This window comes from Chiloscyllium plagiosum, chromosome 40, assembly GCF_004010195.1.
Source record: "Chiloscyllium plagiosum isolate BGI_BamShark_2017 chromosome 40, ASM401019v2, whole genome shotgun sequence".
NCBI classification, from domain to species: domain Eukaryota; kingdom Metazoa; phylum Chordata; class Chondrichthyes; order Orectolobiformes; family Hemiscylliidae; genus Chiloscyllium; species Chiloscyllium plagiosum.
The window spans coordinates 1494136-1513254 of NC_057749.1; the positions used below are offsets into that span (position 1 = coordinate 1494136).

At 41.7% G+C, this 19119-nt stretch overlaps 1 protein-coding gene across 5 annotated transcripts in view; it reads left to right on the forward strand.

Annotated features, from left to right (window-relative positions):
- lrrc61 (leucine rich repeat containing 61) overlaps positions 1-19119 on the forward strand; it is a 32894-nt gene that overhangs the window by 1691 nt on the left and 12084 nt on the right. For 4 of the 5 annotated variants that reach the window (XM_043680148.1, XM_043680149.1, XM_043680145.1 and 1 more), the window contains exons 2-6: positions 1471-1566; positions 3273-3419; positions 16939-16999; positions 17130-17215; positions 18034-18099. In XM_043680148.1, coding sequence (XP_043536083.1) covers positions 1471-1566; positions 3273-3419; positions 16939-16999; positions 17130-17215; positions 18034-18099 — 456 coding nt within the window. The remainder of the gene's footprint in view (positions 1-1470; positions 1567-3272; positions 3420-16938; positions 17000-17129; positions 17216-18033; positions 18100-19119) is intronic. The other variant, XM_043680150.1, reaches the window with a different exon arrangement.

Genomic DNA, 19119 nt, shown 5'->3' on the forward strand with positions numbered 1-19119 from the left:
TCTGCGTGGGTTTCCTCCGGGTGCTCCGGTTTCCTCCCACAGTCCAAAGATGTGCAGGGTCAGGTGAATTGGCCATGCTAAATTGCCCGTAGTGTTAGGTAAGGGGTAAATGTAGGGGTATGGGTGGATTTCGCTTCGGCGGGCCGAAGGGCCTGTTTCCACACTGTAATGTAATGTAATCTAATCTAAATCCAATATCTACCATTGTTTTGCAATCACGTTTCATGCTGGCATACAATTTTAGCTAATACAAAAACAATTATATATTTCCTCCACATCGTTTCCATTCTTGTTGACTCAGCTCTTGGCTAAAACAATTACACATTGGTGTGAGTTCATTTACTTTTATATAATCAATTAGAATTGCAGAAGTAACATTAATTTACCTATATCCCACACTAGCTACCTCACTCCTGATAAAACCTCCCATTTGACTGCATCCTATTCACTCCGATATCCATTTGACTTAGTTGATCCAGACTATTATTCCTCACACCTTCCTGACTTTGACCCCTGCTCTTCCACTCCCAACTACTTTACCACTCAAACCATTCTCCCCCCAACCCATTGCCACCTCTGACACTGGCACCACATCTTGATTTTAATACTGAGTACATGTTCCTTTCATAGAGATGTACAGCGTGGAAATAGACCCTTCGGTCCAACAGTTCCCACCTGCCAGCAACCGGCCCATATCCCTCCAAACCCTTCCTAAACATATACCCATCCAAATGCCTCTTAAATGTTGCAATTGTACCAGTCTCCACCACATCCTCTTGCAGCTCATTCCATAAATGTACCCACCCTCTGCGTGAAAAAGTTGCCCCTTAAGTCTCTTTTATATCTTTCCCCTCTCACCCTAAACCTATGCCCTCTAATTCTGGACTCCCTGACCCCAGGGAAAAGACTCTGTCTATTTATCCTATCCATGCCCCTCATAATTTTGTAAACCTCTATATTTGTGGGCGGCAGGGTGGCACAGTGGTTAGCACTGCTGCCTCACAATGCCAGAGACCTGAGTTCAATTCCCGCCTCAGGCGACTGACTGTGTGGAGTTTGCACATTCTCCCCGTGTCTGCGTGGGTTTCCTCCGGGTGCTCCGGTTTCCTCCCACAGTCCAAAGATGTGCAGGTCAGGTGAATTGGCCATGCTAAATTGTCCGTAGTGTTAGGTAAGGGGTAAATGTAGGGCTATGGGAGGTTTGCAGGTCGGTGTGGACTTGTTGGGCTGAAGGGCCTGTTTCCACACTGTAAAAAAAGTAAAGTAATCTAATCTAATAACGTCACCCCTCAGCCTCCGCTCCAGGGAAAACAGCCCCAGCCTGTCCAGCCTCTCCCTGTAGCTCAGATCCTCCATCCCTGGCAACATCCTTGTAAATCTTTTCTGAACCCTTTCAAGTTTCACAACATCTTTCCAATAGGAAGGAGACCAAAATTGCATGCAATATTCCAACAGTTTTTTTTCTTTCAGGTGATGAAAACATGAAAGTCACAGTTCAAATGCTCAAATCCAGAACTGGACAATTCGATTTGGAGTCAATTCTGTTCCTGAAGCTGAGGAATATTGGTGAGTGATGAGCAATTGGAGTGTTAGTGTGACCCATTGTTTTCTAATTCTGTCAAACTGATAATAGAATTTGGATCAGTTGCATCAAATCCACGTTGGGTTAGTTTGATGTGGTGAAGTTACTTTTAGTATAGCATTAATATATTGTTTATTTCAGTAACCTGTGTCTGTTATTTACTATAGTACCGTCTACCTTCATGACTTACTAAAGAACTTTACAACCAAGAAATTACCTTTTGAAGTGCAAGGTATACAAAAATAGTAACTAAATCTGCATCCAGTAAACCAGCAAAGCCGACAAATAAACAGCGAGATAACTTGTCTATTTGAAGGTGATGGTTGATGGCTGAATCTTGTTCAGGACACCATAAAGCTTCACTTTAGTTTGCATTACACCGAAGGATCCTTCTAATTGGCAGATGTAGCTTCCAGTTAACTCTTCAGCTAAAGGCTGTAATTAGTACTGTAATTACGAGATTGTTAATCATAGAAATGTGGTCTCTATCTACGTTTTTCTCTCTCTCTCACACCATCTGACAATCTTGATCACATGCAGAGACTCATCATTCAGCCAATCAACACTCAAATCACACCATTTGTTTAATCTTTTGATCTCTAATTATAAATTCTGTGCATGTCTTCTCCTCACTTCACCTGGTGAAGGGCAGCACTCTGAAAGCTTGTGATTTCAAATAAACCTGTTGGACTATAATTTGGTGTCATGTGACTTCTGACTTTCTCCTCCCTTTGGCTGGTCTCTTTTATGCGCTCCTCCCCCTACTTTATTCTTGGGTGGGTATGTTGTGTAACAGAGGAGGCAGTTGAGCTGTGGTAATGTCATTTGGACTGGTTATCCGGAGGCTGAGGCTAATGCTTGGGAAAGGGCAGTGAATGTAGGCTCAAATTCCATCAGAGCAGCTGGTGCAATTGAACTAATTCTGGCATTTAAAGTTCTACTCAGTAATGATGAATAAAAGTAATTGATATTAAAAACCACTGAAGATCATTGGGGAAATAAATCTTTTTTTAGATAGAAAGAAATCTAATATCTTTAGCCAGTCTGGCCTACACGACAATAAAGTGGTTTATTCTTAAGTGCCCTCCACAATGGCCTAACAAGCTGCTTAAATCAAAGGCAAATAGAAATGGGCAACAAATGGACACCCACATCTCATCATAGAATAAAGAAAACAAAATTTCCCTGGTAGGAAATATAACCAATCATACTGTGCTTTAAAGTCAGCTGCTGTGAAGTGTTGAGGATGATACACTTTTAAGCGCTCCTAGAAGTGTAGTAATTTCAGCACAGGAGGCCACTCAACTCTTCTTATCAACGCTTGTTGTACACCTAAGCTTCTGAGTTCAAATTAGGAACCTGTGTCATTGAGTAGCCTTGACAGAGTTCCACTTCTGCCAAGTGCAACATTATCAATTTCCTTTGGCCCAGTTTTCAGCTTTTTTTATTATAAACAAGCAATCACTACTGAATAAAATAAAATCAATACTAATTCTTTTTGACTGTTTTCATTAGCACAGGTCTGGACTTTATTGCCAAATGACTTATACTAATTTAACCATCCTACATTTTGCAATTTCCAACATTAGAAAGTTAAAATCAGTCAAAACAGAAGAACATCCTTCATTTTAAGGATTTGACAAGAATAAATGTGAAAAGAATGATTTATTTCTGGTCTTGTTCACTGCAGGGATCACCAATCTTGGATGTATCGGAGACTGTGTAAATGTAGAAAGACTGGACTTGTCAGGAAATGACATCTCAAACCTCGCTCCCCTCACATCACTCAAAGTTCTGATAGTGCTCAACCTGTCAGCCAATAGGATCTCAAATCTTGGTAAGCTAGCTGTCTTGATCCACAAGCAACAATATGACAAGCTTTACACACACCAGGAAGTTGCATCTGTTTGGCAATTACCACAACCTTAGCCAGAGGCAACACACAACCATTAGCATTTGGAGAAGGCAATTCAGCTCCTCAAGCCTGTGCCACCAATCAGTTAGATCATGGATAATCTGATTCTAACTCAGCTTCATTTTCCTTCTTACCATCAGAGCCTTTTTGACTCCCTTGACAATCAAGGAATGTCTCTTTAGCTGTGTCTCGAAAAGGCAAGCTCCTTGCATGTCCTAATGACTTGTGCAGTTCTATTGCCACTGAACAAATTTGTCAATAGTAACATCCTAAACATTGTGGGCGGCACGGTGGCACAGTGGTTAGCACTGCTGCCTCACAGCGCCAGAGACCCGGGTTCAATTCCCGCCTCAGGCGACTGACTGTGTGGAGTTTGCACGTTCTCCCCGTGTCTGCGTGGGTTTCCTCCGGGTGCTCTGGTTTCCTCCCACCATCCAAAAAGATGTGCAGGGTCAGGTGAATTGGCCATACTAAATTGCCTGTAGTGTTAGGTAAGGAGTAAATGTAGGGGTATGGGTGGGTTTCGCTTCGGCGGGTCGGTGTGGACTTGTTGGGCCAAAGGGCCTGTTTCCACACTCTAATCTAATCTAATCTAATCTAATTAGTAGGAAGCATAGCAAAGGATGCTAGCCAGACTTGTTTGAAAGATTTGTCTAGCAGTTTACTGTCTAGCAGTCATATGAAACTTTCACAGCCAATGGAATACTTTTCAAAGTGTAGGAAAGGTAATAGCCAATTTTCATTCGGAAAACTCCAATAATGAGCTGATAATCTATTTTTGTGATGTTGATAAAGGAAAAGATAGATACTGGCTAGACACTGGATAACTTTGAAATAGTGCCCAGGAATCATTTGCATCCATCTGAGCAAGCTTCGTGATAATATCTCACCAGAAATGAACAGTGCAGTTCTCCCTCTGTATAGTAGTGGAGTGTCAACCTAAATTTTTGTTCCAAAGCCAAATAGGAGTAGAACATAGAACATAGAAGAATACAGCACAGTACAGGCCCTTCGGCCCTCGATGTTGCGCCGATCCAAGCCCACCTAACCTACACTAGCCCACTATCCTCCATATGCCTATCCAATGCCCGCTTAAATGCCCATAAAGAGGGAGAGTCCACCACTGCTACTGCAGGGCATTCCATGAACTCACGACTCACTGAGTAAAGAACCTACCCCTAACATCTGCCCTTTACCTACCACCCCTTAATTTAAAGCTATGCCCCCTTGTAAGAACTCAATAAGGCTTGTGAGGCATGAACTACCCCTCGCAAAGCCATGCTTACTATCTTTAATAAAACTATCTTTTTCCCAATAGTCATAAATTCCATCCCTCAGGACCCTTTCCTTTACATTGCTTATCGCAGAAGTGCGACTGACTGGTCTGTAATTACCGGGGACTTTCGTATTCGCTTTCTTGGACAGAAAAATAACATCCGCCTTCCCTCGGTCATCTAGTACTACGCCCGTGGAGAGTGAGGATACAAAGATCATCGCCAGAAGTGCAACATTCTCATTATTTGCTTTCCTTAGTACCTTTGGTCCTGTCCTGGGGACTTATCTGCCTTGTTGCTTCCAAAAAAATCCAACATATCGAGTTAATTAACATTAACCTGTTCAAGCCTATTAAACTGGTCCATGGTGGTCTCACTCTGTCGAGTGAATACTGAAGCAAAACAAAAACCTCATTTAACACCTGCCCTAACTTTTCAATCTCCAGGCGCAAGTTCTCTCCACTATCCTTGTTCAACCCTACCCTCTGTCTGGTCATTCTGTTATTCCCCATGTATGCTTAGAACGCCTTTGGGTTTTCCATAACCCTTCCCCCCAAGTTTTTTTCGTTTCCCCTCCCAAATCTCCTCAGTCCATTTCTGAACTTTTCATTTTAGGGTAATTCATTACTGTTTTCCTCTTTTTCAAGTTGCTTTATTTTTAGTTGAATTTTGGCCGTCTCTAAAAATTCTGGTGACGCTTCCAGCAAATGTAATTGCTGGATTATTGCTATAATTAACTCACCTTTCCTCAGGGAAGAGGTCAGCTTCAACTCCAAATTGCCTGCTAATTCCAGCAGCTTGGCCTTAACCACTTTTTGCAAAACCCCCAAAGCCATTTTTTCCACACACAGAAACCTCTTGTTGATGAAAAGAGGCATTTTTATCCCAAAGACCATTTAAAGCAAATAAACTGAATACCAGGAACAGAACCTAACATTCGCAGCATTACAGTCTGACAAACCTAATCCGAAATTGGAATTATCGAAGATATCCCAACCTATTATAGGCCAAGCCAGAAACGCTGAAAACATTTCAAAAATGTAGCCCAGACTCTATGCATCATGCAGGTGTAACGAGGATATTCCAGGAGAGATGCAGTTGGACCAGCTATTTCGTTTAAAACAAAGCGGAATTTATTTACAAAATTACCAATCGAAACACAAACAATTGAGAACAGAATACAGAATAACGGAACCTATACGAAAACTCAGCAGAATGTCCCAAATTAATGATGGTGTTCCAAATACTTGCAAAAATCCCCATAAACAACGCTTAGCACTGCGAAAATCAAAATGAAACGTAGGGTCTAACATGAGTTAGGCCAGAGACAGAGCACCTTCTTGTTTAGAGTCCATCAGCTGTTTCAACTCTACTGTGCTAAAACAGAACAAAACTAGAGAAATGCTGAACTAAGAGAACTGGCCACTCACTTTTCTTTGTACAAGTGTTGTGTTCATTTAAACTTAAAAGCCTTTTTGCCTCAGGCAGTATCTGTTAGCTAAAATCAAATTGTCCCGAAAACTCTTCAACATAGACGTTTTGCAGTCTGCATCTTTTCTTACTTCTTTGTAAAAGAAACTAAGGACAACATAACCTTGTTAAAGGGCAACATTGTCACAGCATTCAGGGCCAGAATACTTGTGATTAGTTAAGTCATACCGACCTCAAACTGTTAGCCATGTTCCTCTTTCCAAAATTGCTGTCCAGGCGGAGGTTCTCAAAAGAGGACACATGAGGAAACATAAAGCAGGAAGGACGTTGCCAATGGACGATAGAGTTCAAAACCTGGCATGGCGGAGCGGGGTGCGAGGCGTCACAGTCTAAGATTATGATGTTGGATCGAGATGAAACGTGATCTCTATTTTTCTTTCCACCGATGTTGCCAGACCTGCTCTGTTTCTGCAAGGTTTGGTCTGAGGTTCTCTGAGTCAATGGCCGAAGAGGAACACACACTGAACCTCATCAAACATGTCATTGATAGCAATATGCCAACGCTTAATTGAAGATTGAAAATAGACTGACAGAAACAGAAATAAAAGTGTTAATGTTGTGCGGAAGCGGCACCACATTTGGTGCAGATAGTTCCTGCAGCCAATTAAACATCCCCAAAGCTAGAATAGATTTTGAGTGTTTATTATGTGGACTGCATGGAGGCCAAGGTGATGAGGCTATGAGACACCTCTGGCTGAAAAACCTGATAAATGATTCAAATGTGTTTTGCATCATGTGGAGAACTTTATAAGGTGGGAATATTTGTCCAGCCTAATCCCTCCGTTCCTGGTTTCATTTTCTGCCATCAGTTACAACTAGAACCATAGAATCTCTACGATGTGGAAACAGGTCATTCAGCACAGCAAGTCCACACCGACTCTCTGAAACATATCCCACATAGACCGTTTTCCCTATTACTCTACATTTACCCGTGACTAATGCATCTAACCTACATATCCCTGAACATTATTAAAACTTTAGCATGGCCAATTCACCTCATCTGCACTTGGATTCTGGAAGGCAACTGGAGAACCCGGAGGAAACCCATGCAGACGCAGTCAGAATATATAAACTCCACAGACATTTGCACGAATCTTGAATCGAACCCTGAGTCTCAGGCGCTGTGAGGCAGCAATGCGAACAACTGAGCCACTGTGCATTGTCAATGGGTAGAAATCCTGGAATCCCCTCCCTAAGGACATTGGAAGTCTGCCTACAAAATGTGGACTGCAGTGATTGAAGAACGTAAATCACCAACATTTTCACAAGGGAGTAACTAGAAACGATCAATAAATTCGACAACCAGGGAATTAAAAATTGCAAAATGTCTGGGAAATAGATTCCAAACGGAAGTTTCAGTTGGATGCAAGAACTTTGAAGAAGTAAATGCAATCTAACATTAAGCTGAAGCATAATAAGGATTCAAGTCCCAGTAAATATTGTACTCAATAAGTTACAGGCACCCTCCTTTGAGATTGATGCCATGTTCCTAACCTCCCTACACTCCAGGTCTTGCACCCTAAAGCTACAGTCTGGGTTCCCATGCCCCTGCAGAGTTAGTTTAAACTCCCCCCAAGAGCACTAGCAAACCTCCCGCCAAGGATACTGGTGCCCCTCAGGTTCAGGTGCAGTCCATCCTGTTTATAGAGGTCCCACCTTCCTCAGAAAGAACCCCAGTTATCCAAATACTGGAATCCCTCCCTCCTGCACCATCCCTGTAGCCATGCTTTTAACTGTTCTCTCTCCCTATTCCTCGACTCTCTATCACGTGGCACGGGTAACAAACCAGAGACAACAACTCTGTTCGTTCTAACTCTGAGCTTCCAACCTAGCTCCCTGAAGGCCTGCCTAACATCCTCAGCGCTCCTCCTACCTATGTCATTGGTGCCAATGTGGACCACGACTTCGGGCTGCTCCCCCTCCCCCTTAAGGACCCGGAAAACACGATCAGAGACATCACAGGTGCCCTTTAAGCTCCATTTTGTTGGATTCTCCTCTCCCTTAAATTCCTCTAGAGATGAGACAAAACCTTTTTTGCTCAATATCATACCAGTGCAAACCTCTTCCACAGTGTGACTAAATGAACATTATGCAATGGGTAACAGGAAATTAAGATCATCAAAAGATCAACGTGGGGTCAGATAAAAGTCATGGAAGGTGTGTTCCTTTTTGAGTCCAAGTGTGCTGTAAAAATGCTTTTCAACCCACCATTCTCTAATAAGCTGTGAATCATGATCATATTTTGGAGTAATACCGCTTTAAGTGCTTGAATGTTTTTCCAAAACATGTTTTTCAACAGGTTTATTTCACCCTGAATCATGTGCAGTTATCAATTATTTGACCTGTGTATCATGAGAAACAATGACTTTTATTCTTCCTGAGGGAAGAAGAATAGTGCTTGTGTTGTTGGAAAGAATAGCTGAAGTGGAAGAAATGATATGATTGGATGGGGAAGGAGGAAGAAAACCTCTGGAAGTCAAGTCAGTATTTGAATAAAATGTGACCTTGATACTGAAAAGTGCTTTGCAGCCAACAGTGTGTTGAGAACCAGGCCAGACCCCCTCAAAACACTTTAAGGTAGCCTAGATCCTAACTTTTTATTTTGTGCAAAGGCAGATACAAAGTGAATATTCCAGGAGTAATGCAGTTGGTCAAACTATTCCACTTTAAACAAAACAGAATTTATTTAAACACTATGGGTGAAACATGAATAAAAAAAAATTTAGAATTATTTAACTTATTTGAAAACCACCATGATATCGCAACTTAATGAAGCTTTGCCAATCCCTGTAACATCCCAGAAACACACCCTTTGGCAAAAGGTAAATTCAAGCACAGGTTCTTAAAGATAGGAGAGGTTTCAGAGAAAGTTCAGGCAAGACCTTTGAAGCATGGAATCTCTTTTCACTGTAGCTGTTTCTTTAGATCCCCAGCAGTTTTCTGACTGCCAAGCTGCAGAAAAATCTGAAGTGAGAAAACTGGTGACTCACCTACCATTGTTCAAAATGACTATTTCCAGACAAATCAGTACCTCTGTCTTTATGACCCCTCTTCAGAAAAAAAAACAGACAACATAACCTTGTTCAAGGGCAACAGCATCTCAAGTGGAATATAGGGTGATGTGATTCAGAAATCCAAACCTTAATGAAGACTGTCAGTGTGTGTCTCTAATTGAGTGCATTTTTTAACTATAGCTATTTCAAATATTGAAGAAGCAGCAGGGATTCAACATTGAGGCATCTGTTTAATAAGGCATTGTGACTGTTGACCTAGAGGTAGATTTGGACAACGCTGGTGATCGTAACACATGGCAAATCTAACGACACACCAACCGATGTAACTTCAAACACAGACATGAGATGGATTGGTGGCAGTGATGACAGTGGTTGCTGCCTTTGTAGTTATAAGGAGTAATCATTAGACCAATAGGAAGGAACGTAGGGAAAGCAGAAATCTAGCTTGTGTCTTAGCAATGAAATTGAATTTAATGACACTTAGTATCTATCAATAGATGCACACCTGCACAGAGGAAAACATTGAGACAGCTAGTCAGTAAATACAACACATGAGGACATCATAATTAATGCCTGAACTGAAAAAGAAACCAAATTGGATAGGTTTCAAATCAGTTAGTATAGACACAGTAGGCTGAATGGACAACCTTAAGAGGCATTTGGAAAGACTCATGGAGAGGCAGGAGATACAGCAATAATGACCATGTGGAGGCAGGTGGGATTAGTTTTAGAATGGCATGATGATTGGTGTAGACAAGGTGAGCTGAGGGGCCTGTTCCTGTGCTGTACTGTTGTATATTCTATGCTCTACCAATGAGAGAGGACTTTTGGAAGCATGAGATCTAAAATTACTGGTTCCTCACAATTTCATAGTGACATGCAGTAAATGGCAGCTTTCAATTAATGAAGATCGTCTCTTCCATAATCTCCCCCAGGATTGATCGCACTCTCACTGAAATAAGGTTTCCACAGATTAGTCTTGAATTTTCCATCTTCAATCGCAAGCCATTGCCTCAGTTGAGGTAGAATAGCTTGTTATTGACAATATCTGGGTGGTTTCTGGAATCTGAGATGTTAATGAATACCATGAAGTTCTGACCAAGTTACAGCAATCATATTCCTGCTCTATCATACCTTCCCTGTGGGATCATGACAACTTTCAAATTGGGGTCACAGTGGGAATAAGTTTGGGAAGCTCTGATCTACCCTCTTAAGAAAACAACAACCCTCCTCTTTTGCAGTGATAACATAATTCCTCTTCTTGATCAAATCCCTCCATTATTATAATCACCTGATTTTACACACCTATATTTCATAGTAGCAGTACTGGGACAGCTAGAACTGTGTACAGTGTTGTAAAGTTGCCAAATTCCTACCAGGCAATTAGAGAGAGATGACTAGTGATGGTTTAACCTGAGAGTCGCCATGCCTCAGGCGATAGAAGATGTCGAGAAGGAGAGTCCTTCTTGGCAACCTCAGCCGATACAGTAATTGAACCCATGCTGTTGGCATCACTCTGCATCCCAAACCAGCCATCCAATCAACTGAGCTTTTCGTGAAGATTTGGTTTTTTTCAGATTGTGTCTTCATAGTTGGACAGTGATCAGAGAAATGAATGAATTTTACTAAATTACTAAAATCTGGTTTCAGCACCTCATTCCTCATTAGCTCAATTTGCTGCATGTTGATGTGGAATTTACAAGAAGTTAATTAAACATTTATTTCAACAGAATAAAGACCTCAGCAGGACACTGAGTCACTTTGGTTTGCCAGGTGGCTCTTACTCAGGAGGAACCTGATACAGTACTTGCTTTTTGTTTTGTTCAAAGTGCAAATGGTTTTGGCATGATAGGCAGGTAGTTTTGTAGTGATTTGAAGGCACTGCAGCCACAGTTTCTGTAACAGGATTGGATATTCTTGACTATCAACCAAGTGATTTAGAGTTACAAATGCTGCCGTACCTTGCACAGAAAGTAGATCCTGCATTCATATAGTGCCTCACACAACCTGAGGACATTCTAACACACGTCATAGCCAATTAAGTAGCTCCAAAGTCTAATGTAGGAAACACATCAGCCAATTTATGCACAGAGGTCCCACAAACAATAGTAGTACAAATAAGTACTATTGATTGAGGACAAAGTTTGCCCTGGATTTTTAATGTTCATCTGAGAAGAATGTTTCTTTTTTCTTGCAAAGAGGTTTTCTCTCTTTGAAGGAGGATACCTTTTTAAGCAGATAAATATAGAAAATAGTTGAAGGAGTGGGCCATTTAGCTCTTTGAGCCCGCTGTGCCATTCACTATGATCATGGCTGATTATCCAACTATGTAATTTGTTCCCACTTTCTCCCCATATCCTATGATCCCTTTATCCCTAAGTTATCTAACCCCTTCTTGAAAACATTCAACATTTTAGCCTCAACCACTTTCTGTAGCAGAAAATTCCATAATCTGACTCACTGTCTACATGAAGAAATTTCTCCTCAACTTGATCATTTTGTCCTGCCCCATATCATTAGATTATGCTGCTGGTTCTGAGCACATTGAATGATGCAGTACAGAAAAGACCCTTTGGCCCATCAAGTCTGAACCACCAAAGGTACACTAAATTTACACAACTCTCTCTTTCCAATAATTGGCCTGTCACCTTGAATATTATGATATTGCAAATTCTGAACCAAGTACGTTTTAAAAGCTGTGAAGGTAACTGCCTCAACTACACTCCCAGACAGTGCATTCCAGTGTCAGTGAAAACTCCTCTAATCCTCCTGCCTTTCACTATAAAAATGTGCCCTTTTGCTATTTACCCTTCAACTAAGGGAACAGCTGCTTTTTTTTCACGCTGTCTATGCCCCATGTAATCTTGTACACCTTTATCAGATCCCCACCCCTGCCCCGCAACCTTCTTTGCCCAAAGAAAACAATCCAAGTTTATCCAGCCTCTCATCATAGCTAAAATGCTGCATACCAGGCAACATCCTGGTGAATCTCCAAAGCACATCCCTCCCACACCCATGCAGTGCAATCACATCCTTCCTTTTAAATGTGGTGACCAGAATTGCACACAGTACGCCAGCTATTGCCTAATCAAAGTTTTATGCAGCTCTGACATAATTCTCTGTTCTTATAATCTAGCCTTTGATGATAAGGGCAAATGTTTGCCCTCTTAAGAACCCTATTAACCTGTGCTGCCACCTTCAGGGATCAGTGACAAGCAATCCAAGATCCCTTTGTGGGATCCTTCCTGTCCAGTCCAGTTAGGATTTTTATAGGTCTGAGATCCCTTCTCATTCTTCTAAACTCCAGTGAATATAATCCTAACCTATCCAGTTTCTCCTCAAGTCAGTCCTGCCACATCGGAATCCGACTGGTAAACATACCAGTAGCAGGCAGGCAGCATAGATTCACCACACCGGTATCAAGCGTAATTTGAATAACATGGCACGAAAAGCAGCATTGTGGAGGTAGTCCATGAATTTGAAATATTGATGGAGCTGTCTGGCATAAGCTGAGGATGTTTGTCCTCTGTGTGGTAGCATATGGTTTGTAGTGAAAGTAACTTTGACAATGCAACACATGTTATGTGCAAATAGAGTTTTATTTCTGCTACAACTAGCAGGGGAGGACAAACGTTTAAACATTATTGTTGGAGTCTACAGTACAAGTTAAAATACTGAAGCCTACCAATCAATGTTTGATTGGGCCTGGCTAAATTCCTCCATTGACTTGAGCAATTTAATGCCTATGCTGACTCATGTGTTTTGTGTCCAGTTCAAATTAAAATGAATTGCATTAAATTGGAATCTGATTGATGCCAGGAAAATAATGGTCCCTTCATTTGGGGAAGCATGGTGGCTGAGTGGTTAGCTCTGCCTCACAATGCCAGGGACCTGGGTTTAACTCCACCCTTGAGTGACCGTGTGGAGTTTCCACATTCTCCAAATGTCTGTGTGTGCTTCCTGCAGATGCTCCCATTTCCTGCCACAGTTCAAAGATTTGTAGTTTAGGTGGATTGGCTATAGTAAATTGCCTATAGTGTCCAGGGATGTGCAGGCTAGATGGATTAGACATGGGAAATTCAGGGATAGGATGGGTGGGTCGGTCTGGATGGGATGCTCTTTGCAAGGTTGGTGTGGACTCGATGGGCCAAATGGCCCACTTCTGCGCTGTAGGGATTCTGTGATTCTATTATTCTATTTGGAGTTTGTGTCTCAGCAGAGGATTGTTGCAGTTATTGAACAGCATTTCATTGTTAACTATGCATTGTGATAAGAACCTCCAGAAGAGTTCATTTGAAACTCTAATGCAGTACCGATGTAATGCTCCATAGTTCAAGATGCAAATGGGATTAGATTAATTGAGACTATCTGGTTGAGATGGATGAGTTGGACCGAAGGGTCTGTTTCCATGCTGTACAGTTCATGAATCTATGCTGCCTGCCTGCAATATTACATCCATTGTCTGATTGCATGGATGTGAGAGATGCTGTCCTGAAGAGTAACTATGATGTCAGGCACCCTTGTCATAGAGATGCATAAGTTTCTGTGGACCATGCAATTTTAATGTCAAGAAATATTAATGCAGACATGATGTGGGCACAGTGGTTAGCACTGCTGCCTCACAGCGCCTAAGACCCGGGTTCAATTCCCGCCTCAGGCGACTGACTGTGTGGAGTTTGCACGTTCTCCCCGTGTCTGCGTGGGTTTCCTCCAGGTGCTCCGGTTTCCTCCCACAGTCCAAAGGTGTGCAGGTCAGGTGAATTGGCCATGCTAAATTGCCCGTAGTGTTAGGTAAGGGGTAAAGGTAGGGGTATGGGTGGGTTGCGCTTCGGCGGGTCAGTGTGGACTTGTTGGGCCGAAGGGCCTGTTTCCACACTGTAATGTAATCTAATCTAAAAAAAGGCAAAATACTGTGGATACTGAAAATAGTCAGAGCTGTACAGCATGGAAACAAACCCTTTGGTCCAACTCAATCATGCTAAATTAATCTAGTCCTATTTGTCAACATTTGGCCTATATTGCTCTAATCTCTTCCTATGCATATACCCATCCAGATTCCTTTTAAATGTTGTAATTATACCAGCCTCCATCACTTCCTCTGGCAGCTCATTCCATTCGTGCACCACCCTTTGTGTGGGAAAAGTTGCCCCTTCGGTCCCTTTTTAAATCTTTCCCCTCACACCCTAAGCCTATGCTATCTAGTTCTGGATTCTCCCCAATCCAGGGAAAAGACCTTGTCTATTTACCCTATCCATCCCCCTCTAATTTTACAGGCATCATGATCTACCCAACTATGCAGTTTTGCAAGTGAGAGCATTATATATTGGAATAATATCCTTCAATTAATGGCAAAAAGTCACAATTATGTACTAAAATAATAATGGAGGTCTGGCAGCATCTGTTGAAGGAAGAGTTTGTTTCAATTCCAAATGTGTCTCCTTTGGAACTGAAAAAGAACTGAAGGTTCTGAAGAAACAACTTATATTGGACTCAAAATGTCAAGTGTTTTTCACTCCACAGTTGCTGTCAGACCTGTTCAGTCTCAACAGCACTTTCTACTTCAATTTCAGAAACAAAGTGGATTGATGAAGGCAGAGCAGTGGGGGTATAATCTATATGGACTTCAGTAAGGCTGTTGATAAGGTTCCTCATGGTAGACTGGTTAGCAAGGTTAGATCACGTGGAATACAGGGAGATCTAGCCATTTGAATACAGAGCTGGCTTGAAGTTAGAAGACAGAGGGTGGTGGTGGAGGGTTGCTTTTCAGACTGGTTGTCTGTGACCAGTGGTGTGCCACAAGGATCAGTGCTGAATTCACTAGTTTTTGTTTTTTACATAAATGATTTGGATGTGAACATAGGTATGGTTACTAAGTTTGCAGATGACACCATTGGTGGTGGTGTAGTGGACAGCGAAGAAGGTTACCTCGGAGAACAACTGGACTTTGATCAGATGGGTCAAAGGGCGGAGGAGTGGCAGATGGAGTTGATTTTAGATAAATGTGAGGTGCTGCATTTTGCAAATCAAGACACTTGATGGTAAGGTCCTGGGGAGTGTTGCTGAACACTCCCCAGGATCTTTGGAGTGCAAATCCATAGTTCCTTGAAAGTGGAGTCACAGGTAGGTAGGATAGTGAAGAAGGCATTTGGTATGCTTGCCTTGGTCAGAGTATTGAGTATGGGAGTTGGGATGTCATGTTGCAGCTGTACAGGATATTGGTTTGGCCACTTTTGGAAAACTGTGTTCAACTCTGGTCTTCCTGCTATAGAAAGGATGTTGTGAAATTTAAGGGGGTTCAGAAAAGATTTACAAGGATATTGCCAGGGTTGAAAGATTTGAGCTATAGGGAGAGGTTGAATAGACTGGGGCTATTTTCCCTGGAGCGTTGGAGGTTGAGGGGTGATTTTACAGAAATGTATAAAATTGTGAGAGCTGTGGAAAAGGTGACGAGCCAAACTTTCTTTCATAGGGTGGGGGAGTACAAACTAGAGGGAGTAGGTTTAAGGTGAGGGGGAAAAGATTTAAAAGCAACCTAAGGGGCAACTTTTTCATGCAGATGGTGATGCATGTATGGAATGAGCTGCCAGATATTTTTGCACAGAGGCAGATAATCAGATTGTGTGCTACAGGTAGGTAGCAGAATGTACTGACAAGATTGGGACTGCTGTTGTCAGTTGTCACAAGCTAAACTAGCAGGAATATTACATGATAGCATTTTCCCAAGAGGTAGATACGGCAAGAGACTCTCTGTCACTCTTAACCTTCCTGGGTTGGATGGTGTAAGCATGGCTGGTAATGGCAAAAGTGCCAGATAAATTGAAGGGTATTTATTTGATAAAAAACTCAGGAAACAGTGATTGAATCAAATTGTATTATAAAATCAAAAGCGAGATTTTATTTGCGTAAAGTGGAGGAACCAGTTGAAAAGAGATTGTGAGGAGGTTTGTGTGGCTCCAGCATAGGCCAAATAACCCATGCCATGCTGGAGAAGATGTAATCTTTATCACAGCTGGTCCATTTTAGTAATGTCTGTTTTGTGGGCATCTACACATTTCACCTTTATTGAACATCTGTAATAGCTGTTTTTCTTTAAAATAGAGAACTCTGCTCCTGAATGGAATGAATAGATTTAATGCCTCAGACTTGAAGAAAGTTCTGCTGTGGATTTTCAGATCACCAGATGTATTAAGATCCCTCGGAACACTCTGTTTGAAGGTTCTGGAGCTGGGAATGTAATCATTCAGCAAGGAATCCTAAGTTTAGAAACAAATTGCTCTTAGAAATAACATTTACTCCGAATATAAATTCCAGAAAGGTTTTCATGAACAAGCAGTGTGAGAGTTCTGGTCTGCGCCATTCAAGGGTTTGGTAACAAAGATGTGCAGCTTTGAAATGTTCTGAATCACTCCCAACCAATCTTTGTCATCTCCCACACTTTCCAGACTGCCTTTGCACCCTGCGCCCCCCCCCCACCGCCACCAAAAAACCCCTCTCTCACACACATACTCAAACTCTCCCATACCCTGTTCCCCACCAGGGTATGTAGTGATGGGTGCAACCTTCAGTTTGGAAGGAGCAGTACCAGTTGTAATGAAAAATCCGCATTCTTTAGCTTTTATTTTTGGGAGATGTTTAAAAAGACACTTTATTTTGCTATCACAGATCCCCTATGCTCCTGTGAAAACCTACAAAACCTCAATTTATCAGGAAACCTAATTAGCAGGTAAATGTGTGTTTTTTTTCTGCCCTTTATATTGTGTTCTTTACAATCCCATGTTCAGCAAAAGTTGTTGCATTTAGGTAGTGCTATATTAAGCAAAATCTTGCTTTTAAACACCTGCCTTATCTTGTAGTGTTGATAGTCTTCGGTCCCTCTCTGAGCTGAAGAATCTGGAGGTGATTCGGTTGAAAGACACTGTTTGCAACTTTAGTAATCCAGGTAACTTGTTTTGCTCCAAGTAATGGTTCAGCTTCCATCAATTTTGCCTCTGAATTAGAAGCTTCATAGATTTCCCAAGCAAATCTGGGCTAACAGGCATTTCTTAGAGGTCCAGTCTTTCAGGTATAATATTTAATTGAGACCCTACTTACTCTCTCAGGTCTTGTGGCGCTACTATTTCAAATAAGAAGAGTAGAGGAAGTTATCCCAGAAAATATTTATCCTCAACTAAATTCATTAAGACAGACTTCCTAGTCATTATCACATTACTGTTTGTGGGATCTTGCTGTGCATTAATTGATTGCCACATTTTCAAACATTGCTCAGTGACTACACTTCAAAACAGAAAGTATCTCAGTAACTGTAGAACATTCTCGTACATCCTGAGGTCATGAAGACTCAGGATAAATGAAAGTCTTTTAATCTTTGAAAGCAATAAAATAATTGGACATGAATCTGGATAATTCCTTTCCTGATATGTTTTTTTCGTCTATGTAAGTGGCAGGATTACATCAGTCGCGAAGCAGGAGATAAATCCTCAGCCTTCGATTATTTATGGTACCTTGGCTGCAAGTAATGATGCAAGGTTAAAGGAAGGGTGTCTCATTTAAAGCTACTTAGTCGCTGTGTAATGGTGCCTGTACAAATGTGACGCAGCACATATTTTAGTGCAATGTTAAAACGCTTTAAAAGGTAGAATAATTTCTGCTTCCATGGTAACACCTTGTTGGCACTGTAAAATGCTCAAGTCAAATGTGAGCATTTTGATGTAAGAACTATCATTTTTACAGTATGATATGATGAAGCTTGTTTTTCAGTTTGTATGAACACTGCGTATCACAGTGCAATGTTGGAAATCTTTCCGAAAATCAAATCCTTAGATGGTGAGTAAACTTGTCCTGTTTTAGAGTCTATTACACAGTCAAATTTGTTTGAGTTTTTAAAGTTTGGATTGCAGTGCACCAGCTTTGTTAATTTTCGCAATGCTTAGGCCCTCCATTAGGCCTCCTGTACTGAATTGTTTTGTACTTGAGGGGCTATGAGAACCTGGCACAAAAAAATAGTTGACTTGAGGCCTGGGACAGCTTAGCCATGATCTTATAGAATGCCAAGGCAGGCTTGAGGGGCTGAATGACCTACTGCTGTTAGTTCTTATGTATTTACAGAAACAGACACTTGTGGTTGTAATACTGAATTAACAACCTGCAAACTTGAATTTGGAAACCTAGATTAGATTGTTGTAAAAATGTAAACACAGGGAATGTTCATGGGCAACTCTTTTTTTTTTCTCTCTCCCAAGTTGCCCTTATTGTGACTACAGGATTGACTCTGACTGCTTCTTGTGGTGATCAGTCAAATTTGATGGCCAAAGGAGAATATTCCAATAATTATAGAGTCATAGAGATGTACAGCATGGAAACAGACCCTTCGGTCCAACCCATCCACGCTGACCAGATATCCCAATCCAATCTAGTCCCACCAGCCAGCACCTGGCCCATATCCCTCCAAACCCTCCCTCTTCATATGCCCATCCAAATGCCTCTTAAATGATGCAATTGTACCAGCCTCCACCACTTCCTCTAGCAGCTCATTCCATACACCTGCCACTCTCTGTGTGAAAATGTTGCCCCTTAGGTCTCTTTTATATCTTCCCCTCTCGCCCTAAATCCATGCCCTCTAGTTCTGGATTCCCTGACCCCAGGGAAAAGACTTTTTGACTATTTATCCTATCCATGCCCCTCATAATTTTGTAAACCTCCATAAGGTCACCCCTCGGCCTCCGACGCTCCAGGGAAAACAGCCCCAACCTGTTCAGCCTCTCCCTGTAGCCCAAATCCTCCAATCCTGGCAACATCCTTGTAAATCTTTTCTGAACCCTTTCAAGTTTCACAACATCTTTCTGA